A 25,629-nucleotide genomic window follows, 5' to 3' on the forward strand; every position below is an offset into this window, starting at 1 on the left:
CATTATTTGTCGCAGTCGTAACGGTACGTCCTCTGAAAGCTCCGGTAAATTGTCTCGCAGAAAGGTCAAGTACGCCTCCCCATTTAGCCTCGGTTGCAAAAAGTAAGGTCCAATTAAATGATCTCCTACAATTCCGCACCAGACGTTCAAACTAAACTGAATTTGATGTTTCATGACAGTGGTCGCGTGCGGGTTTTGCTGCTTCCACTCGTGATAGTTATGTAAATTAAGTATCCCATCACGCGAGAAATTGGCCTCGTCGGAAACTAGCAAAGTACGCGGAAAGTCTAAGTCATATACCCGTGCCACAAACCACTGGCAGAAATCGACCCGTCTTGGATAATCAGCTTCGTTTAAAGCTCGTACCTTTTGCAAATGGTATGGGTGGTACTAATATCCTCGAAGGATTTTCCAGACGAGTACATGGTTAACGCCCAATTGCCGCCCGACGCTCCTGGTACTGGTTGTTGGATCATCTTCGAAAATTGTCAAAACCGCATTTCCCCGAGCCAGTCCATAAATAAGATGCACATCGAGTACTCTGCATTCGTGAAGTAGACCATGACTAGTTCCAGATAAGCTTCCAAATGTGCACGTACGCCATGAAGCACGTTAAGGAACAAACATTTAAGTCGTCTGTAAAAAACTTACAACTTCTCACGTTGAAAACTACCCAAATGTTTAGACCAACACAACATAATTTGTTTTTAACGTTAAAAGTTGTAGGTTTTTTATAAACGGCCTAAATGTGTGTACCTTAACGTGCTTCATGGCGTACGTGCACATTTGGAAGCTTATCTGGAACTAATCATGGTCTACTTCACGAATGCAGAATACTCAGATATGCATCTTATGCGCTTGTACCAGGAGCACTTTCCTCAACGACAAGTTCCCAATCGACAAACATTTACGGCAGTCGACAGACGCTTGAGAGAAACCGGGAAACTTCAACCGTCGGTACCTGAACCTCGTGCGGCGATTGTTCTCGAGGATGTAAAGGACACCGTTTTGACAGTTTTCGAAGATGATCCAACAACCAGTACCAGGAACGTCGGGCGGCAATTGGGCGTTAACCATGTACTCGTCTGGAAAATCCATCGAGGACATCAGTTCCACCCATACCATTGCAAAAGGTACGAGCTTTAAACGAAGCTGATTATCCGAGACGGGTCGATTTCTGCCAGTGGTTTGTGGCACGGGTAAATGACTTAGACTTTCCGCGTACTTTGCTAGTTTCTGACGAGGCAAATTTCTCGCGTGACGGGATACTTAATTTACATAACTATCACGAGTGGAAGCAAGAAAACCCGCACGCGACCACTGTCATGAAACATCAAGTTCAGTTTAGTTTGAACGTCTGGTGCGGAATTGTAGGAGATCATTTAATTGGATCTTACTTTTTGCAACCGAGGCTAAATGGGGAGGCGTACTTGACCTTTCTGCGAGACAATTTACCGGAGCCTTTAGAGGACGTACCGTTACGACTGCGACAAATAATGTGGTTCATGCACGATGGCGCACCGCCCCATTCTAGTCTTAAAGTTAGAGAATATCATGATGTCGCGTTTCCCCGGAGGTGGATAGGTCGAGGCGGAACTGTTGCGTGGCCAGCAAGATCTCCCGATCTCAACCCATGAGATTTTTTTCTTTGGGGCCATCTGAAGGACTTGGTGTACCGAAGTGAAGTTCGCAATGTCGAAGACTTGCGACAAAGGATAATTGATGGATATGATAGCATCCGTAACACGCCAGAAATCTTCGAACGTGTTCGTAAATCTTTCAAACGACGCGTGCAAGTTTGCTTAAACGTTGATGGTGCCCATTTTGAACAATTTTTGTAGAACAATGTAATTGGGTTTCATTCGAATTTTTGTAAAAGTAATGGGGTTCTATTCGAATTATTGTAAATGTAATGGGTTCAATTCGAATTATTGTAAATGTTATGGGTTCTGTTCGAATTATTGTAAAATTAATGGGTTCGATTCGATTTTTTGTAAAATTTAAGGGGTTCATTCGAATTGTTGTAAAACTTAAGGGGTTAATTCAAATTATTGTAAAACTTAAGGGGTTGATACGAATTATTGTACACTCTAAAAATTGAGCGTGCTTTTGTAGTTCAAATTTAACTTAATGCATTCAATTTTGAACAAGCCACAACTGCGACGCTCAAAATTTAACAGTTGCATTCAAATTTGAAAGCCTCTCCATTTCAGCGTTCAAATCTAACTATCTTCATTCAAATTTGAACGAAGACATTATTTGGCCGTTCAAATATAAACACTACCATTCGATTTCGATTGTATCAAATCTCATCGCTCAGTATTACACGCGGCGATCAAATTTGAACAAGAACCCTCTGCGTTCATATTTACACAAATTCAATAAATTTGAACAATTGTCCACCGCGCTCAATTATAACCAGTTTCGTTGACTTTTGCAAATTTCAAGAATACATTCAAATTTAACCATGTGATTTCAATTTTTAACAAGTAAATTAGATTTTGACCTTGTTCATTCAAGTTTAATTCTGACACGTTTCGTTCAAACTTAACCAAGTTCATTTTTGAAATAAACCATTCAAATATAAAGAACTACATTGTTAGCATTCAAAACTGTAATTACTCCACTGTGGAACTGATGTGATATGTTTATAAGACATGGTATGTCACTTCCTATACTTTTAATGCTAGAGCTTTACTGAGAGCTTGTTCAAGAACGACGCGAGAATTGATAACACGCGGTTTTATAGTACGCTTGCCTATTTCAAGTGTAATAAACCATTAGGCCTAATAGTCCCTCGATAGTCTATGATGTACCACCAACGTCATCATTGTCAAACTTATGGAAGTCACGTTATATACTTATGCTGATACGCTAAGCCTAATTTTTGAACATTACATCCTAACAAATCCACGACAGGTCCAGGATTTTAATCCTAGCCACGGGAATGAAAAATATCTTAAAATTAGAAGTCACCATTATTAAAATTATTTAATAAGTTATGAAAGTAAAACCAGTCAGGGCGTTACTAACATACAGATAAAGATTCGAACTATCCTGGGTCTTTTTTATGATAATTATAATATTAGTGAGACCCTTATTTCGAACATACAGACGCGCTAAAGTAATATAAAATATACTTTTAAGCACAAAATATTGTGTTTGTTACATCGTAAATCCGGTTAAACGCTTTGCTATAGTCCATTATCAAAAGGGGTTCGAGATGTAGATGAAATATTCTTAGGCTTTGGAAAATTTTCCTATTTCTCTTTTGGACAAGTATTTCCCCCACGGTTAGAGTCTCTTAACCTGTCATTTACGCGCTATTGGTGGTCTTTGAACTGGCCAGCAGTCTTTCAAGATGACTCATACCCTTTTACGGGGAATTTTGTTGGAGATGTATAAAGGTTTTCTACTTAAACAGCGTCTTTTTGTCGTGAATCTCTAAAGACGTATTTTCAAGTGATAAATAATGCTGCTTCTGTTGAAAACACTTCGGCGAAAGATCGCGAGAATCGACGTTTTGGCTTGCGTGAAAACGGGGCTTCACCCTTCAACAAATATTTTCTAAGCTTTACCCCAAAACTCAAAATGGACCGGACCAGGACCCCACACCTTTTTTTTTCTTCGATAGTTCTAGAGTTTTCTTCTAGGAATTTGATGTGTAGTACATACATTCACTGTGTATGTTCTAATCCTCAGTCCACACCCAAATTTATGAGAACGAAGGTTACAAAAGCCAGTCGCCATCGCGAAAGTTCCAGTAAAACACGGAATTTTTCTAGCCAACATTGAAGTGTCCAACAACTAGGGATCTATATTTTAATAATCGTGTCCAACGACTTGGGATCTATTATCTAATAATCATACTCAACTATTCGGGATTTGAATAACTAATGAACTTTAATTGATCAAGAAACAATACGACTGTTGGATTTTTCTTCATTCTGAGAAATTAAGGTAAGAATATTTATTTATATTTATGTTTTTTGTTTGTAAATTTTATGGTATCGAACTCTGAATAAAAATAAACAGGACTTAAAGCGATCAAGTTATCTGAATTTAAAAAATCAAATATTAAAAGAGTATTACATTTTTGATACTTTATACCCAACCTTAAAATAGCCTATAAATTAAATTCCATATCATCCATTAACATTAATGTCTTCGATTAGCCATGAATATCTATTAGAAAATTGGTTTAGTAACGTCTCTAAGGTGAGACAGCTGAGCCGCAATAGGAGAGACAATAAATTAATATTAGTAAAGAGGGGGGACAGTGTATTGTTTCGTATAGGCCCTTATAGGGTAATATTGCACGCACCTGGTAGGGGATTACAATTAAGTGAGAGATAGAAGGGTATGACGTTGTCATTTGTAGCGCTGACATTCCGGGGAAAGATAATTAAAGATAGCCAATGCTACTTAAATGGAGAATGAAGGAGCACAAGGTATTTTTAGTCGATTATACGACTGTTATAAAACAATCACCAAAACGTTCTAGACAATTTATTATTAGTTTTCGAAGTTGCGATTTCAACTGAGCTATTCTATTGTTTGAAAGCATATTTTAACAGATTTAATCGATCAAACGTTTATTGTCCTAATTCAACCTTTTAAAGATGAAAACTAAGACACATACTCTTCTATTTTTGATATTAGATGGAGTTCTCGCAGACGTTGTACATGAATCTTGTGATACAAAGATTTTTTAATATTCACCGCAAACCGTAAATGTTACTTAGGAATTAATAATTTAAAAATGAAAAACTACCAGTGCCAAATTTGTGGGCTTAAACGCAGAACACACTTAGCATGGCTAATACATATGAAAAATCTACATTCTTATGAGAAAAATAGAAACTTAACCTGCTGTTTTGAGGGTTGTTTTAAGGATTTTAGAAAATATAATTCCTTGAAAAGCCATGTTTATCGAGATCATTTGAATAAAATGCCGTCCCTAATAGTGCCAGCTCAAATTGAAGAACCTGATAGTGATGATTGCATTAGTGAGGAAATAATAGAAAACGAAACAGATGATACCGCTTTTGACAATAAAAAGACTGAATACGAAAACACACTAAATAAATTACAGCGGCATGCTGCGCTAATGATGCTAGAGCTCCGCGAAAAACACAAATTGCCACTTTGCGTATCTACTAATATATCAAACAGTTTTTCTGAGTTGCTAGAAAATAGTATCGAAGCTTGTGTCAAATTTACTACCATAACATCAAACGAGGATAATTTAGATATGGGTCAATTTTACGCTTCTAAAATTTCAAATACGGTTTTGGGTGTTTTTAAAAGTAACTTTCTTGTTCAGAAATATTGTAGAGAAAATCTAAATTTAGTTGAACCAGTGGAATATATTCTTGGAACCCAAAGAATTAATGGCAAAATAATTAAAAATAAACTGAGCTATGTACCTATAATTCCAGTTTTAATGCACTTGCTCTCTCACTATGACGTATGGAGAGAAATAACTAAAGAAAAGAAGGAGAATTCTTCGTATTTGCTCACCGATTTTGATGATGGGGAAATTTGTAAAAGTCACCCCTTGTTTTCTAGTGATCCATGCTGTTTAAGACTTCATTTTTATTTGGATGAAGTTGAACTTAACAATCCACTGGGCGCGAAACGAGGCAAGCATAAGATTACCCTAATTTATTTTATGATAGGGAACTTAAACCCTTTGTACCGTAGTAAACTCAGCTGCATAAAATTAGCAGTTGTGGTAAGGTACTCCTTTATTAAAAAATACGGATATAGTAAAATTTTAAAGCCTCTCTTAGATGATTTAGCAGCTTTACAAACAGATAGGTTTCATTTTAAGGGATTGGTAGTTAAAGGTAGTGTGGCTTCTATTTCGGGGGATAACCTTTCTAGTCACAGTATAGGAGGTTTCACCCAATGTTTCTCTTCCGGCCGTATTTGTAGATTCTGCATGACAAAAAAGGAAAATATTTCGCATTGTTTCGAAGAGAAAAACATGATTTTAAGAGACGAAGTTATACACGATTATCACTTACAGGCTGTTGTAGAGAATACTGAAAACGCTTCTGTCTATGGAGTTAAAGGTCCTTCCCCATTTGCTATTCTTCCCCATTTTAAAGTTACTGAAATGTTACCTCCTGACATTATGCACGACTTTTACGAAGGAATATGGCCGAATGTGATGAAATATTTTATACGTCACACAATAAAGTCTGGCTATTTTACGTTGGATGAAGTTAATGAGAGAATACAAACCTTTCCTTATGGTAGTTTGCATATAAAAAACAAAAGTGTGCCTATATCTGAACACGTACTCAAAGGAAAGGGCGTTTTGACTGGCACGGCGGCTCAAAAAAAATCTCTCCTATACTTCTTCCCATTAATATTTGGACCAAAAATTCCCACTGATGACAGGTTTTGGCCCATCATTTTAGCTCTTTCACTAATTTCTGAAATAATAACAGCCCCTATAGTACATTTGAACTGGCTTCCATACTTGTACGATCGCATAATTGAATTTAGTAGTTTGTTAAAAGAAATTCCCGAAGCATCTTTCATACCAAAAATGCATTATTTAATTCATTACCCACGGTTAATAAGAATGTACGGTCCTTTAATCCGTTTGTGGTGCATGAGATTCGAGGCAAAGACCAATATTTTAAAAATATCGCAAGCATGTCAAAGAATTTTAGAAACATTAGTTCAACGCTAGCAAAACGCCACCAGTTCCTACAGTGCTGGGAACAAAGTGGAAAAAATGGTTTAGAAACGGGCGATCTAGTGAAACCATCAAAATTAAAGTTCGAACAACTACCAGAAACGTTAAAAATTAAGCTCAGAAACGATTTACCCATTGACTTGAAAAAAGTACAAATTTCTTTGGAGGTTTCCTTCAATTCCGTAACGTACAAAGCGGGATATTTATACCCTTTAGAAGAGCACATTTTTATTAAAATTTACTATTTGGTTGAATTCGACCAATTATGGCACGTGTGCGGTAGAATTATACGCGCTAAAAAATATCTGGAACACTTAAACGCGTATACAGTGGAAGAAACCAAAAATTGGCACATTATAATTCCTGGCGACGAAATTGACAGTTCACCAATTCAGATATACAAACTGGATCAAGATTATGTTGTGCGACTAAATCATAAACTTATTGACCGAAACTGAAATTTTTAGGATGGCTCTATTAAAATACCATGTGACGTGTGAAGAAAAGAAAAAACTATTCCAATGCAACGAATCCTGTACAAAAGAAGAGTTTTTGAAACTTTTACAAGATTTGTTTCAAATTGAAGTGATTAAAAGTGCCCAGGTTTTTGAAAACGAGATTTTTAATGAGTGGGTGGACCATGATCTAGCTGATGGTCTTCCCGCAACCAAATCGAAACTCAACTTGGTTTTGGAGAAGAAAAAAGAAGAGAATACTTCGCATGATTGGTACGTTGTTTTAAACCTCTGTTATTACAAAACATTTTAATGATTGCTGAGTTTCAAGATAAATAAAATTGAATGGTAGTGTTTCAGGAAATTCAACACTGGAAAACGATCAAGATAAGCCGGGAAATGGAAACCCATTATCAAAATCATCTGATTTGGAAATTTTGTCTTTCGAAAGTGAAGCTGAAACAAGTTCTGATTCTTTGCACTGCCAGGGCTGTGGAAAATTGCCTAAGATTTACACTATTCCAACGTTCAGTCGAACTACAATGGAACTAATTAAAAATAAGGATGCAAGAATTTTTAAGCGAAAATGTTCAACACAAATTGTTAAAACTTTGTTTGAAGATGTGAACAAATATACGTGGTGAGTTATTTTTAGATGCAGGGAACTTTTATGCATATGCACAAAATAACGTTGAAAATATAAAAACCATGTAATTTTAGGTACCCTGGAAGGTATGAATATCAGAAGATTGGAGAAGCACTGATAGAGAAACATCCGTTCTTAAGGGACCGGCTGAGCAACACATGTGGCTATGTAAGTATCCTTATTATGAAATTATCTAAATTCATGTTGGCAAGAGAAAGACTTGTCGCTGAGATTCTGACTGCTATGGATTTGAAAAGGGGTGGGTACACCAACGCTTGGTTTATCAACAAAGGGATATAATACCCTGTATATATAAATCCTCCCACATATCTAAGTACAATCAGGGTGTCACATCTATTTTTTCTTGATGTTGAACATTGTTAAATATCTTCTGTTAATTTAAATCTACCAATTGAATTTACGATAGGGGACTTGGATTACCGCCTTGTAAAACAAATTCAGACATGAAAGACTGAACAACCCGGACGTACCAGAAATAAAAGCTATGAAGGGATGCTTTTCAAAGAAAAGAGAACAACAGGAGGGAGAATTTGATTCTGGAAATAACCCCATCAAAAAAACTAAATTTAAAAGACTAACACCAGCCGTATGCATTTTTAATTATTATGTATTTCCCAATAATTTGTAACATAATTTTACCCTTGTTAAATTCAGTTGATTTCTGGAATGGCAGAAGATGCGGAGTCGATTGAAAGTCATTTAAAATTCTTAAACAAAGAATTAGAAAAGGCTCCCTCTTCAAGAAACGAAAATAAAATTGAAGAAAAAATGTACAGAACCGCAGCCCATCGTCAAAAGATAGCATTCTCGCTTAGAGTAGAGGAGTTAGTTCAAATATTTCCAATTTTGCTGGAAAAAAATCAGGTAAAATAAAAACAATTTCCCCGGTACTTTGTCAGTTGTCCTTTTAAACCTTGATTAAAATTGCAGCTCGTTAAGGAACTAAATAGGCTTCAAAACATCCGGCCATCAGCAGAGAGGGTGTTGTTACATTATTTCACGCAGCCCATTATCAAACGCATAAATGACATTAGTCAAAAATCAAAACATGGTCTGTGCCGTGCAGTTCATGATATACTAAATAGCAGCGAAGAGGTGTTAACTAACACTGCACTTGAAGGTAATTATAAAAAAAGTGTGTCAGGCTAAAAAAAAATAGAAAAAATTGCTTTCCATATAGGCGTACTTAAAAATAAGTGCTTATGATTTTAGTGTGGACATAGATCAGGGTATGCTTAAATTTGTTAAATACATCACCATACTACCGACGGAACAAATTATGTTCAACATAAGACCAGCAAAGCTACCAAAACATAATTTGTGCCTATCAGATCTCATTTTTTAGAGTAAACTTGGTTGGCTAATAGTGCTTACTTTAGTTTAAGAACTTCACTCAATCTTGGTTCTTCGATTCAGCTTTGATTGAAGGCAGAAAAATGAACTCAAATAGTTTTAAAATTATAGTCAGTAAACAGGATATTAGCTTCCATCTCATTCTCTTTAACATTTATATCTAAATTTAATTGCAATTAATTAAAGTGCAGTACAATTATTTTTAGAAAGAAAATTGCAGGCCTGCCTTTTAATGCTACCGACTGTTTTTAAGGATGACATTAATTTTTGGTTTTCTATCGGAGTAAGTGTATATTTGTGTTTGGGAGTGATATATTTTATCTTTGTTTTAATTTAATAACATTTTACTTTATCATATTTTGTTTAGCAACCAAAGAAGAATACGCCGACATTGGTTTTTGAAAACCAAGACATATTTTCATCCACTATAGATCTTTGCATTGAAGATAAAAAATTTGAAATAGACTCTATTCAAATGGCAGTTGTGTCTCTGTTTTCGGGATATTACACTTTCCAAATGGAATATCCAAAAGAAATCCGAAAGACACTTGAGTTTTTGCAAAAAATTATTTTTAAAATTGACTGCGCGGTTGTAAATCCGGCCATTATTAAGGTGGTGAATAAACTTTCGTAAATTGCATCTCACCTATATTTGAATGTTCCAATCTCTCTTTTGAATAATATTCCTAACTATTGGATTCCTAAATAACGTATTACCGCTAACATTTAAATTACCAAAAGAACACTATATTCAAATTACTAAAGTTGAAGGCTTATTTGAAAACCATAGAAAGGCAAGTTGAGGGCCTGTTTGAATGCTTGAATGATGCTTATTTCGATGCTATACCACTCCTACTTCAACGCCATGGCAATCAAGTTTGAATTCCAGAGTAAGGCTTACTCAAACACTATCGCTCTTATTTGAACGCCGCAATGGTCCAATTTCAATACTTGGAACAGGATAAATTGAACAGTATATCGTTCCTTTTTGAATGCAACAGCGATCAAATGTGAATACATTAGTCAGGCATATATGAACGTTAAATCGTTTTGATTTGAAGGCCTAAACGATCCAATTTGAATGCATGAATAAGACTTATTTAAACGGTGCATCGCTCCTATTTCAACGTCACAACGTTCAATTGTGAATACATGAATCAGGCTTTTTTGAACGTTAAATCGGTCTTACTTGAGCGGCTTAACAAACAAATTTGAATGCTTGGTAAAGGCTTATGTGAACGCTAAACCGATCCTATTTGAACACCACAACGAGCCAAATTCAATGCGTATACCATGATAATTTGAACGTTAAATTGGTCATATATGAACCCCTAAATGGTCAAATTTGAGCGTTTGAAGAAGGCTTTTTTGAGCACTAGAACGTTCAAATTTGAACGGCACCTATGCATTCAATTTCACACGCTATTCTTACCGCTCAAATCTGCTTGATAAAGCGTACCGCCAGGGTTGCAAGGTTTTGAACGGCTTAGCAGTCATTTCTGAATGCCTAGTTTTTAGAGTGTAAAGGTTAAGGGGTTCATTCGAATTGATGTAAAAGTAATGCGTCTAATTGAAATAAAGAATAAAAGACTGATCAGTTACCAGTACATCTGAACAAACAACTAAGTAACCGATATCTGAGCTACTTTCCTTACCTTTAATTGCAATCATTAATAAAAACAAAGGGATTAACGCTTTTGGCCGTTTAACACGTTCACGGTCTTCCACTAGGTTTGAACTTATTTCGATCATTGCCTTGTGCTCAATAATCGAAAACAATTGGGTCAAAACCACAATACTAGTGCTATAAATCTGCAAAATCTCCTTGTTTTTCGGCCTACTTTTGAGAGCCCATAACGTCGCAACGGAGCGCTTTACCCCAAAACGTCATAGGACCTTTCGGACTCCTTTTGACCCAAGGAACATGCCTGTTAATTTGTGCCAGACTTTCCAGAAACACCCTGTATATGTAAATTTTAGTATTTTAATAATCCTTCTATTTGCAAAATTTGATTACTCTCTAATGACAGGTTTTCTAAAGATTTTGAAATATTTGGAATACATAAAACATCAAGTTGAAGTAAACACATCCCTTCTAAATAAAATAGTTGTGGATAACGAACCAACATCAAAAATAGACCTCGACCATTTAGACTTGCCATTAAATTCTACTGATGGGTTGGCAGCTTTGGAAGAGTTTTTGAATCTAAAGGAAAATCAAGGAATTTTGGTAAGGATTCTTTTATACTAAAGTGATAATTAAGTTGATTTTGGGTTTTAATTTTTTTATATCCAGATCTCTTATCTTGGTGGAATTGGTGGTAAATCTCTGGGCGACTGCATTCGCAGAATTCATAGCGCATTAATGACAGACTATCTTGGCGAAAACGTTAATTGGGCTGGCCACAAAAAATTGGCCTTCAAAGACATGAAAATTAATGAAATAGCTATTTGTAAGCGGAAATTTATCATAATTTTTTAAATACCATTGAATTTACAAATATTATGAAAATATTTTTCTTTATCAGGTGCTGTACGGTCTAACAACGTATTCAAAACTGCTCCTGAACGTAAAATTGAGGAAATAATTAAGGATTGGTTAAAGTAATCGTTCACTAGGCTGAACAATATAATGCGGTCAGAGAAGAAAAAGGAACAAAGAAAATTGAAAGAAAGGGAAAAACTACCGGACACCAATGAAGGGAATGGTGAAAAAGCTGATCGATTATTTCAAACAATAATCCGAAACTAAGAAATTTCCATTAAAATATACACCTTTGAGTACAAAATTACATGACTTGTATCAAATATTTAAAAATAAACTTTGAACTTAATATTGTTTCTTTATTTTCACATAAAAAAAGGGAACCCTATTTATTGTATTACGGGAAAGCCAATTATAAGTGTAATAAGGAAAAGCCTACAACTAGGCTTAAATGAACGTGTATAATGGGTCAAATATACAGATTTGGAAGGTATTTATGACGTGTATATTGAGTGAAATATACCGTTTTTGGAAGTATTTAATACGTGTATATTGATTCAAATATGGAATTGTTTTACACATGTTTCTAACGTGTATTTTGAGTTAAATACGCATTTTATGCAACGAATCTATAACGTGTAAATTGAGTCGAATAAAACGTCCATAGATGGTTAATATTTAGTTGAATATATTCGTTAATAAAACGTCATTTGCAACGTTTAATAAACCGTGTTTTGAGGTGACATGGTTGACGTTTTCTTGACGTTAGGAAAGCCGTTTCAAATTGACGGTATCTCAACGTATAATAAACGACTTTTTGCTACCTGGGTTATTTGGGAAACTAAATAAATGTAAGCATCAACATTTCAGAAAAGGCATAATATTTTTTGGGATGTAAAGGAAAATAAACAACAATATTTTGGAAAAGGCGTAATATTTTTAGGAAAGAAAATGAAGATAAACAACAAGTTTTTGGAAAAGGCAAAATATTGTTTGGGAAGTAAATGAAACGTTTTTCTGAAATATTTTTCCAAAATAAAATTACGCCTTTTGTTGTTTATATTCATGTACGTTCTGAAATAATACTACGCCTTTCCATTATATTGTGGTTTTGGTTCATTTACTTCCCAAAAAATTCCTCGAGGTCAGATATATACTGTAAAAATAGTTTCCACTTGACACTCTGCGATTTACGTCAGTTATGACTGACTAACCCCAAACTATAATCGTACCATACCGGGGCTTACGCAAAGGCTTAGATATGCATACCGTCCGCTACAAAAGCAATAAGTAGAGAAGGACTACACACGTACAGGAGTCAGGAATTAAGTTCTATGTAGACGAAAATAACCCAACCTAACCTAATCTAACCCAACCCAACTTAACCTAACCCAACCTGGCCTGTACTGAATTCGAATTTTTTCAAAATTAATGTTACATCGTTTATTTATAAATTTGGGTTATATAGTGTAGCCGCTGCTTCTAGAAATGCAAAAAATATATTTTTTTCTCTTTTATAATTTTTTCTAAGCATATGCATCGCAATATAACCTGCGTAAATACTCTTTCTTCGCCCCCCTCTGGGTAACGAATCTTTGGCATCTGCCCAAGCACCCTCGATGTGGTTGGTATGTGCGCCTGTTTCTGGGTCTTTGAAGTGCAAAGAGTGGTTCACTTTCAAATGCTCATAATTTTCTTTAGTTAAGCAGTCATTTGCTTTCCAACAATCGGATATAATGGTTGTTTCAGGAGGAATCCACTATTTGATTTTGGTAATTAGGGTCTAGGAGTCCCTTTTTTCAACAGGAGCCATAAAAAAGTTGCTGGTTTCTCTCTCTAATCCTCCAAAGATCCACACGCCCTTCACCATTTTCCTGAGGTTGTATTTCCGTTTTTCAAAAAGGGATTTATCAATGTCTACGACTTTTCCAGTTTCTTAAAGGGGTTGTCCGACGCCTTCTCCTTTTTTACCCACCTGCTATGTTAAGCTCTACTAGGAAGATCGTCCTTTGTCCCACTGTCCGAACAGCATCTTAAGCATGTAAGTTTTAATTAAAAAGAAAAATTCAATATCTGGACCTTCAGTCACTTGTTTAACTCTCTTCTTATCGATACTTTTTAGTTCTTGGTTAAATCCAAGACGTTTTGATTAATCAACACTATGATTTCTTGTGTATTTTAATTTGGGCACTTTGCCTGAACATTCGATTCTCCAACGGTAAATACATTATTAATATTTTAGTTTTTTGGAGTTTTAATTTTTCTCCATTGTTTGAAACAGGATAAACAGTAGGTGCCTAATTTGAACCACAGGCTTGTCTGTGTCTAGAGAATTCCAATTCTAGGGGATGTTGATTGAAATTTAAAGTTAAGAAGAAGGGTGTAGCTTTTCCAAGGAGAAATTTAATTGATCCCTGTGATGCCATTGGCTGAAAATGAAATTATCATATTTGTTACATGATAATTAATTTGGTAAAATCTGAGTTAAAGAGAGTTACTTGTTTGTCTCAAACCGCTCAATGTCACTTGAGATAGTAACATCATTTTTATCTTGAAATTTCCCTCTCGATGCTGTACATCAAGCTCCCATTCTTCAAGGTAGCCCAAAAAATATTTCTCTAGCCACTAAGACGAGATTTGTTACATATTATCAAAATGGAAGAATTACCTCAAGGCTTTGGTCATTTAGCGATTAAAACGGACGCTTATTGGGATTTTTGAAAGTTGGTAGTATTCATAATGTCAAACCATTTATCAAAAATCCTTATAAAATTTACGGTCTCACAATATTCCTCACCAAATTCAGACTCTATAGAATTTGCTACCGTTTGACTCAAAACCTGCGTAGCATAGTGCACTTTCATTTTCCTGTAAGAGTTTAAATAAATATGCTCTCCAGTGAGTTCACGAGCCTTTCGAAGACTTCCAGGACTAAATCTCTCTCTCAAATAGATCTCTTATTGGCTTCCAAACTATAGTTTTCCTATCGTACTTTGCAAGGATCTTCACTACAAGCAATTTCTGGTGGTTTTGAGTAAATGGGGAGGATCAAAAAGGAAAAAAATATGCCGCTCTTCGTCATAGCTATAAGGATTTATACAACATGATGGTGAATCTTCAGTGATGTTAATCTTGAAAAGTCGGCGATTTGTAGCAGCACCATCTCCAATGACTGAAATTTTTTTAAACCCTAAAGCTTCCAACCTCTCAACAGCCTCCCAAATGATGGAATTTAAGCCTTCCGCTGTTAAAGTACTGGTCACAAAAGGAATGTTCCACCTCTTAATATTAGAACTTAGACGTATGTTGCCACGGTTTTGTCTTTAAAAAGTGCGCAATTCAATCCGTTTATTTCATTTCTTGCGTCATTAAGTTGTGTGTATCCAACAATATAACCAGACATTTTCTTATAAATTAGTACTTCCTTTACCTTCATTTCATCTAGTAGAATACTAAAATACTGTTTAAAAGAAGCTAGAGTTTCTGGTTATATTTCTTCTTTCACTCTATTTAGTACATCATTGCAAAATCCAGGTCACCTCCCTTTATCCCAAGAATGACGAAAAAGCGTGCGGAAAGATGGTAGTTTAAGAATATGTGACTGTGCCAAACTTCTGTAAGCGGCTGGTAATACATGATATTGATATATGCACCTCTGAATAACCAATTTATGCCACCAATGACCATGTTTATTTTGTTTGGCCATTCGTAGCTGAGTTTGCTAAAATATACTCTGAAGACTGTCTTCACCCATAGTAGAAGTTGATTGTTCCGAAATGTTTTTCAAAACTATATGGTCTTCTTCTGGTAAGACCTCTCCACCTTTCTGAATAATCTTTTTGGATCTTACTTCTTGGCATTTTCTTGCTATACTTTTGTTGAACCAATTTAGAATGCACTGGAGAAATTTATTTGGAGGATCGCCAAAAAAAGCGTCAAAGATTCACGCAAAAGGACATAATAAAGTACCAGGACGTAATTAGAAAAAGCGGTTTTTTTTACGATGAAGAAATTGACTGGGGTTCGATTGCCAAGGAATTTGACAACAAGATAGCGTACTATCAAATTGGAAATTTGTGGACAAGGCTTAAAGCCTTAGTTCCCGGTGACAATCTTTGCATGGACTTGGACGATTTCCTCGAGGCTAATTTTGCCGAAGAGTAACCGTATACAGAAAAGCTTTTTCAGTATCCATGCCCCCACGCAGAATCCCGACATCCTATTAACCAAAAACTAACCGCGTTTTACACCTTACTAACTAGGGCTTTAGCCATTTGCAACAACAAAACAGAATTAACAAATGAAATTAACATGATTAAGACAATTGCTATCGGCAATTAATTTAATATGAATTCATGGTCACAATACAAAATATTTACAACCATCATTACAAATCACCTAAAGAGCAGACAGCGGTGAAGGAAATTGGAAATGAACTGGCAATTATGATCATCAAATTCGACTCTCTTGCGAAATTTCGGTGTTCAATGCTCCATTTTAAATCGATCTCAGCAGTGGAAAGAAATTGGATCCCTATGGTAGTTCACCTAAAAAATGAGGCTGAAACTGTTGAGATAAAAGATGATGCTGCATAGGCATCAAAACTTCTAACAGCAGTCACTAAAACCTCTTTTCCAGCAAGTTTGGTTTTTTTTCACAACTTGTTCTCATTGATTGGTGATTTATCAGTAAAATTACAGAGGCGCAATTCATCTCTTTAAGAAGCGTATGATGAAGTATTAAGCACTGCAAAATGTGTGCACAAAAATTTGAACATTATGGTGCAGAAAAGGTAAAAGTCTTCACTGCTGAGCTTCTCAAGGACAACTCTTCGTTTAAAGGACTAAATGTTGCATTTGATTTGGAAGTGCAATCATTTTTGTTTGATGAAAGTTTTACCAATTATTCCCAAATGGTTACCTGCTCTCGGGTAGGTTCGAGAATCCTTCTTTAAGCTTATTCCTACGGCGGTATCCTCAGTACATGGCATCTCGAAGAACCCCGTTTAATTCATTCTCCCTATCTCTCTTTTTGTATCTACGAAAAATGTCCAAGCGAAAGTTTTTGGGTAGGGTTAAATTCTATATGTATATCGGGTTAAGCATCTATTTTGTCGGTTCAGGCCATTTGAACTATATTTTCAAATGGCTCTGTTATCTCTTTGTATTGTATCTATACTTGGAAAGTTGGGACGTTCGCGTCTCCGCGGTGCCACTTAATGGTACCTAGAACCGCTGATAAATTTCTCTCTCTCGGGACATATTTGGTGCCGAGAGAGGAAACTTTCTCTTTCTCACGTACCAGTCTTTTTAAAGACTCCTGAAAGCTATTTAGCCTTTTTGAAGTTTAATTAACCGTATTTGTTTCGGTTTTACATGATTAAGTCGGTTTCGTGTTTGGGCCTTGGCCCCATGCTGACGGCTTCTTTTACACGCGGTACCATGGATGTACACTCGCGGCCTCGCCAAGAAACCCGATTGCTTTTCCGGCCTCTCCGAAGCTTACGAGAAGCAGCTCCGTCCCGTGCGTGGCTGCACTCTCCTCCGGTGTAATGCCGTCTCCTCTGTCGCCCCGATTCCGCCGGCTCATCCTGGGCTACCGTCGCTTCGGCCTCTCTCCCGGGTTTATAGGCTACCTCTTCACTCCCACCACATACCTCAACCAGCACAGTTGGAAACACACAATAGAAAAAGGTCGGAGGAGCGTGATATATTGAAAATATGTGGACAAGAGGATGTACTAGTATTGAATACTTTGCTTAACAAAAAGTAAGAGAATCATTTCAAGGATTCAGTCTGTTGGTCTACGCTCAAACCAAAAAAATCTGAGGACTGCTTCTATTAAGGAGAATTACGAAAATGCTCAACAGGGAAATTCGAGCACAGAGATTTGCACGAAGGAAATGTTTTAATTTCTAAAACTTAAAAGAAGTGCGCCGCTGACAAACGGGTGTGAGGTTAAAATTATCCATTTCACATAATCTAGGCTCGATAAAGGTGAGATTAATTTTTAATTTTGTAAACTATTAAACATTTGTATATTAATATAGACGGAACACCCGTATACAAAAACTTGAACGATGAAGAGTTGTTCACCGAAACTTTGAATTAAAACTTTTTCCAGACAAAATGAATACTACTTTATTTTAATGATCAATTTTTGGCGTGATGATTAATTGTAGTGTGTAGTAGGCTTACTGTTGCTATTGAAATAATAATGAAACAATATTCACCATTGTCTTTGAATTGCGCACTTAAATTGGGATGAATGGCAGGCACACAAGCGAATCACGAACGCCATGTGGCTTTCATTTTTAACGAAAAGGTACAGCAATCGAAACGGATTCCTCTTCAAAAAAGACGCGGTTTCAAGCAAAACTATGAATAGGGATGAATGGCAGGCACACAAGCCAATCACGAACACCAACTATGATCACGAACACCAAACTATGATCACGAACACCAAACTATGATCACGAACACCAAACTATGATCACGAACACCAAACTATGATCACGAACACCAAACTATGAATAGGGATGAATGGCAGGCACACAAGTCAATCACGAACACCAAACTATGAATAGGGATGAATGGCAGGCACACAAGCCAATCACGAACACCATGCTTTCATTTTTAATAAAAAAGTTACAGTAATCGAAACGGATTCCTCTTCAAAAAAGACGCGGTTTCAAACAAAACTATGAATAAATTTTTAAGACGATTGACCGTTGCGACTCTGCGAAAGAGTTTGTACATAAGGTCATGAAAGACATTACCAAATAAGTTGGTGAAAACATTTTTTATAAGAGATAAAAATTACTTGCGACTCGACCGAGTTTGTTTTTATAACTCGTCTGGCGGGTGTGCTGGGCAGATGGCATCGGTTTTGACATTTATATTCCATCACTGGCAGGGCCTTGCTGGCTAACCAGTTAGCGGCCTTCGTTTTATGGCATCGCCTCAAGGTGCTCCATCCCCCCTCAATACCGTTGTCACGGATTGGCAATCTAGTATCGTTAATTTTCTCTGGTCAGGAATTCACTGGGTCCCGGTCGCTTTACCCTCTACGTTGTCACGGCGGGCTTGGTCTCGTCCATATTTAAAGCAAAAAAGACGCTTTTCGAGCAGTTTCATTACACCGATTATTGGTCTTACACCCAAATCCAATATCTCACGCTCTTTTCCGTAAATTCTTCCAACAGATTCCCTATTTTTCGCATTGTTTATTTGATACCTCTCACACTAGCACCCGAATACCTTTCTACGCAAACGCCATTAACTACTGGTAAAAAATTAACCCTAAGAAATTATAGTGAAACAATATTCACCATTGTCTTTGAACTGCGCGCATAGGGATGAATGGCAGGCACACAAGCCAATCACGAACACCATGTGGCTTTCATATTTAATGAAAAGGTACAGCAATCGAAACGGATTCCTCTTCAAAAAAGACGCGGTTTTAAACAAAACTATAAATAACTTTTTAAGACGATTGACCGTTGCGACTCTGCTAAAGAAATTGTACATAAGGTCATTAAAGGCATTACCAAATAAGTTGGTGAAAACATTTTTTTAAAAGAGGTAAAAATTTCTTGCGACTCGACCGAGTTTGTTTTTATAAAATTATGTGCAATTTCAAAAAATAATTCTTATTAAATAAATAATTCATATTATTAAATAAATAAATCTTATTATTAAATAAATAATTCTTATTAAATAAATAATTATTATTATTAAATAAATAAATCTTATTATTAAATAAATAATTCTTATTATTAAATAAATAATTCTTATTATTAAATAAATAATCCTTATTATTAAATGAATAATCCTTATTATTAAATGAATAATCCTTATTATTAAATAAATAATCCTTATTATTAAATAAATAATAATTTATATTTAAATCAGTCTAAATAAACATATTATAGTTAAATGTTGAGATATTATTGCATATTTTAAGAAAAGATCAATGTAAGATATTGGTCAATTTTGGCCCCCGGTCCGAGACCTGCGAGACTAAGCGTCTCAGTCGCGATATTCCTACGACCAAGCCGCGAACACTTGGTCTGACACTAAAGGACCTTTCCCGACCATTTTCCCTTTTGAAGCCGTTGTGTCATTTATTAATGAATCACTCAACGCCCCTACCGACGTCGTTCACCAAATTTGCAAACGCTATGCCACATACGAACCCTCCCTCCTATCATTTGCTCGTCAAGTTTTAGTGGTGGGTTTAACTGATCCAGCTATAAAAGCAATTGCGTCTGAGTCGTCACGTAAGAACACTCGAAACGCCTATTACCGACTCTCGAGCGAAATTAAGCGCCTCGTGTCCACGACCACGGTTCCTGTTGGAGCCTTTTCAAATTAATTCTCAGTTTTTATGACTTATTCGCTCCTCAGTTTGAACGTGCGCGGTGTTGGCACGGACATCACTGCCATTCGGACCGGTAATTTCATCAATCGTTTTCTACCTTCTGTCGTTTGTCTACAGGAAACTAACGTCTCTGACGCCTTCTCTCGGTCGTATATTTGGACCACATGGAACTATGCTACCGTCACTTCCACCCGGGGCTCTGGGGCTCTGTGGCCTTGACCCCTGCCCTCAAAAACAGTCTTAAACACGAAATCCTTCGATGGATATGCCCTGTACTTACAACTACCCGCTCATAGATTTTCGTCGCCGACCCCCGTTCAATTATTTAATGTCTACCTCTCCGCTAGTAGTGCCGCCTCCGCGCTTGAAACTATCACGTTTGTGCGCGACGTTTTACATTCGATTGATCCTGAGGACACCGTTGTACTAGCTGGTGATTTTAACTGTTACCTTCACACAGATTTTGACCGTAACAATTGTAAAAAAAATCGCTTCGCTTTAAGCAGAGCCCTACGTGCTCTAGTGCAGGATTTTAACTTATTTCACGCATATACAACGCTTCATCCTTCGATGCCAAGTTACACGTCGCGCGCGCGTAATCATGGCAAACGTATTTCTGCCCGACTCGATCGTGTCTATATCCGTACTCCCCTGAAACTCAAAGCCGTCCGCCATATTCAGAGTTTTTGTCGTATCATTATGCCGTTGTTTGTGATTTTTTGAGCCGCTATTTATTCCGCGTTCCCATCCGTTCTGGAGGCTTCTTTTTAATGCCTTAAATGAAATATCCTTTGTCGATGCTATGCGTGGTCATCTCCAGTCTCTGATCGATGTCAAACCTCCGCGGCTCCCTGTGGTGCCGTGGTGGTTCGATGTCGTTAAGCCGGAGATAAAGCGTTTTAGCGTTCATTTTTGGCACAGTAAGGTTTCTGATAACCAGGAACTTCTACGATTAGAATCATTAGTGGCCACCTCTGATCCCGACTCCTTGGAGAGAAGGGTCCATGTTGAACGCCTCAACGAGTTTTTGATGCATCAATTCGCCTCCTGTCTTTTGCATGCCCGTGAATCCCACTTCCGTTCAATCGATACTCCCTCGCGAGACTTTTACCGAATGGAGAAACGAGCCGCTTCGGCTACCGTGATGTCGGGCTATAACTCCGGCACGAGTACGTTAATTTACAGTCCCCCCGGCTTATTTTGTAAGATTGAGTGCAGAATGCGTTAATCGAATAGCGTTCGTTATGGCGGTAAATGCATGGATTTTAAAATTTTCCAAAATCTTTTCACCAGCTTGCGGCGGCCAAATAATTTTTTAAATATTTTTTCAGACTCCTGACAGTTTAATTAATTATTTATTTATCCCTACTCGAGGTTACCTCAGCTCTTAAGCGTTTGTCCCGAGGGAGGGCCAGCGGTCGTGACGGCATCCCCGTAGATTTCTATCTGACCTTTTGGCCGTTGTTGGGTGAGATCCTGCATTCGTTCTTTCGCGAAATTAATCAACATCCTGATTACTGGAGTCGCTTTGCTAATTTGGTGGTCTCCCTGCTCCCCAAGTCCGGGAACCTGCTTGATCTCGCGAATTGGCGCGCAGTGTCGTTTACCAATGCCTATTTTAAAATTTTTGTTAGAGTTTTAGCTTCCCGCTTAAACGAGGTCGTCGGCGAGCTTGTTCACAAGACCCAAACTTACTCTATCCCTGGCAGAACAATCTACGATACCCAGACCATCCTTCGCGATGGCATTGCCCTAGCCAATGCAGGCGATGAGCTCTCGTCAGCATTGTCTTTCGCAAGGCTTTCGATATGGTTGGTCATGAGTATTTGTTTAACCTTCTGTCACGCTATGGTTTTCCTCCGGAGTTTTTACAGCATATCCGTATCTTGTATTGTGATTCTCACTTCCGTGTCAAAGTTAATAACACTCTTAACAGTAATATCACTTTTGCTCGTGGCATTAGGCAAGTGTGCGCGCCTTCCGGCTTAATTTTGGTTTTACGCATGGAACTCCTCCTCACCTTACTCCGCCGAAATATCCCTCGCTCCCACGCTCCTGCTTACTTTTCCGTAGTTACAGCCGCCTTCGCCGATGACCTTACGTCATTACTCTGTACTGAACAAGATTTTACAATCCTTGATCGATGCCTCGCCTTGTACTCTCGGGGGCTCAGGTTAATTACGGCAAGCCATTTATTCTCTGGTGCGGGGCCTGGTGTAAAAATCCCCCACCCTGTATTTACCGATCCCATCCCGGAGTGATGGTGGCAAATTTCTCGGGGTTTACTTGGGTAATTCTGACACCTTCTTGCACCGTAAATGGCCTGAGCTTTCAGCTCGTCTGCGGGTGTGCTGGGCAGATGGACGAAGAAAGTCCGCATTGGACCCTGTGAGTGGAGGAAACCAAAGTCAATGGGCTTCCCGTACAGTCTCCCATGGTTCTAGCGAGATGGCTTGACGCGAAAAGTTAAAGTCGCTAGAAGTCATATCCGTGATCGCATGCACGCGTAAATAACTTTCTACATCTGAACGACACCGAAGAGTCTTCTGACGATAATTCGCTGGTAAGTGATAATTTTTGTCCAGTTCAGGACCTCCAGGCTTTGGTTTCTTCCTCATGACAATCTTAAAATTTCATCCTTTAAGAAAATAATTGACAAATCGCATAGGATTTACAGAATTTGGGTTGGACAATTCGTTATCGTCTTCCTCGGATTCAGAGGAAGAACTAAAATCGTCAATGTGGGATAGAGGAGAGGGTGGGGGAGGGAATTCTCCCTCGAGCTCCTATCAGGAGAGAAAGGAGGAGAGAGGTCTGGCAGCATCCGATTCACACGGAAGACCACTGGTGGATCTGAGAATAGAACAAATCCGTCTGGGTCAGATTCCTCAGCAAGATCAGAGACTTCTGGGAAAGACTCTGGTATAGTTTCTCATTAGGGAAAAAGATGATCCATAAACGGATGGAGATGAAGATGAGTGTTCCGCAGACGACTCGGTTTGCGCTTCATGGTCTCTCAACAGTCGTTGTCTTCTTTCTCGTCACGAGTACTGACTCTAGCGTCTTGAAGTATAGGCCTGGACTGTGACGTTGTAGAACTTGAAGATGAATTACTTGAAGTTGAGGATGACCGGCTTCCGTCCGGTTGGCAGACATCTTTATTTGACCAATACAGCTTTAAATGAGCGATATTGTCAATTCCTTTATTTTCTCCAGTCTCTGGGTCTTCTAATTGATATCACAATCGGTCTATCTTCTTTGCGATTTTGTAGGGACCATCCTATTTGAGACATAACTTAGCGGCAATATTACTTGCCGCTTGAGACAAGGGATGCGTCTCCTTCCAGACAAGTACACTAGCGTCATAATAGCGTTTCTGGTGTGATTGTGCTTTCTTGGCAAGTTCCTTAGACAAAGCAAGTTGCTTCGCTAAAGCTGAGACCTATGCAGACCTTTCAACAAAGTCCGCTACTGGCATACCCACGTCCAAGTGCCAGGGAAATCTCGGTTCCCAACCCATGTTGAGGTAGAAAGGAGTTCTTCCTGATGTTGTATGTGTAGTCGAGTTGATGCCAAACTGAATAAATGGCAAGTTCTCATCCCATCTTCGGTGATCTCAACCAACGAACATCGAAATAATTTCGCCCAGAAATCTGTTGGTGCGTTCCATCATGTTACTCTGTGGATGATACGGAGAAATGCATCGCGGTTTTACTTTGATCATCTTGAGAATGTCCTTCCACAGTTGAGAGACGAATTGAGTCCTGTTGTCGCTTACGATGGCTTTCGGACAACCGTAGCGAACTATCATAGAGACTAGTTTCTTCGCGCACGTTCTGGCTGTGATGTTCTTCATCGGGTACAGTTCTACAAATTTGGTAGGTATTTATGATGGTGACGGCTTCTTGGTATAGGTCCCATTATGTCCACTCCCATCAAATCAAATGGCTCAGTAAAGGCCGTAGGTTGCAGGAGACCTGGACGTTTTCTATTGCGAGACTTGTGCATTTGGCACGAAGGACATCGGCGGACGTACTCACTAATAACCCGGTTCACGCGGTGTAGACTTTACCCTTTCGGTAGGATACAATAAGCTAAAGGGGGTCGCTCGTAAAATTTCTTCAGTTACGCGGCCCTTCTCTATGAAACTGCGCATTGTCCGTATGTTGTCGTTAAATACACGGATGCGTATTTCGAGGAGGATCTTTTTTTGAAAATACCAACAAGTTCAGAGTCGGTGTAGGAAACGCGTAGGCTGTGATTCATCGCGGTAATATTAGCGATATACGCGTCAAAAGATACACTGGCAGGTTGTTTAAACTGCGCTATTTCTAGGCGGAGGGATTCCTCCCCTCTTACAGAAAGGAGATAATCTCTAAACGCGCATTTGAATGTACGCCACGTTAGTGCTTGATTAGGCCTATTCATGTCCCTAAACCAGATTAATGCACGGCCCCTTAATATTTGGGTAAGAAGCGCGATGATGTCATTTTCCATCATGCTGTGATATTCAGCGAATTGCGTCAAAGTCCGAAGGAATTCCGGCGCGCTTTCAACTTCAACAGTACTAAATATTAAGTGAGGGGGTGGTTTTGGCCTATTTCTGACGGCTGGTCTAGTTTCTACATTTGCTAACGTAGTTGCTAGTGTTTTAATAGTTTGTAGCTAAATATTTGTCGCTGCAACTTGTGGTGGCGGCGGCGGAGAAGGGATTCCTCCTGCGGCTTGTCCTTGTCCTTGTGTAGGACTAGTACCAAGGCTTGAAGGAGGCTGTTCCTCCTCAGCAGGGTGTAAGATCCAGGTAACTGTGCATAAATGGCGGTGATCAAAGCGTTCAGGTCGGCAGGATTCATAACGCGACAGTTAGTTCAAGAAAAAGGCTCAAGTAATTTTCAGAAGTACGCGGTTACGCACAAATGGTAATGTCAGTCTTATCAAGTCCTCGCAAGCTCGCCATTTTATGTAACCATAAAGTTTGAATGTAGGAGAGGGCCTAACTTCACGATTCACAAAGAAAGTAAACTAGAAAATAGACTAAGAAGTTCCCAGGTTTCCTGTTTAAAGGGCTTATTGTCCATGAATAATCATAATTACCCAATAATCAATAGCGCAATAAATTAAAGACGCTGCAATTTGGTGACAGTGAAAAATACTTGTACTTTATTTTACAAAAACGCGTCTTAACACTTCTGTGACAGGAGAGCGCGTACAGACAAAACCGAGACCTTTTTTTCCATCAGTCCGTGCCTTTTTATGGCGCACATAAAAACATAATGCTGTGGCGCTCGAGGCGCCACTTTGGGAAAAGTTTTTACTAACAAATTTGAGAGATAGAAATGTGACGCTTAAGGCGCCACTCTAGGAGAACGAAAACAATAGCAGACGAAGTGTTTTATTCTAGGAGGGAAACGCGTGGCTTCGTCGTTACAAAGCATTATATTCTTCCGATAATATCTATTAAATGATTATAATTTTCTTAATCAACTTGCGTTAATAATTTCCTTCCTAACATAATTAATTTTTCTCAGATTGAAAAGCAAAAATCTGGTGTGATTTAGTTTAAACAAGCGCT

General features: G+C 38.0%; 2 protein-coding genes across 2 annotated transcripts in view; one reads left to right on the plus strand and one right to left on the minus strand.

Moving 5' to 3' along the window:
• The window catches only part of LOC149634491 (multidrug resistance-associated protein 1-like), a 265,543-nt gene that overhangs the window by 145,846 nt on the left and 94,068 nt on the right, over window positions 1–25,629 (minus strand). The gene's annotated exons all lie outside the window — the stretch shown is intronic.
• Window positions 7,315–9,841, plus strand: LOC149634498 (sterile alpha motif domain-containing protein 3-like). The gene is made up of 8 exons (XM_089851004.1): window positions 7,315–7,443; window positions 7,523–7,810; window positions 7,891–7,984; window positions 8,244–8,423; window positions 8,492–8,701; window positions 8,768–8,957; window positions 9,397–9,473; window positions 9,558–9,841. Exons 4-8 carry the CDS (start codon window positions 8,322–8,324, stop codon window positions 9,822–9,824), a joined length of 846 nt encoding a protein of 281 aa, XP_089707130.1. The 5' UTR covers window positions 7,315–7,443; window positions 7,523–7,810; window positions 7,891–7,984; window positions 8,244–8,321; the 3' UTR covers window positions 9,825–9,841.

Source organism: Phalangium opilio, unplaced genomic scaffold (genome assembly GCF_054372755.1).
Source record: "Phalangium opilio isolate 3A_F unplaced genomic scaffold, DU_Popi_V2 ptg000098l_1, whole genome shotgun sequence".
Classification (NCBI taxonomy): domain Eukaryota; kingdom Metazoa; phylum Arthropoda; class Arachnida; order Opiliones; family Phalangiidae; genus Phalangium; species Phalangium opilio.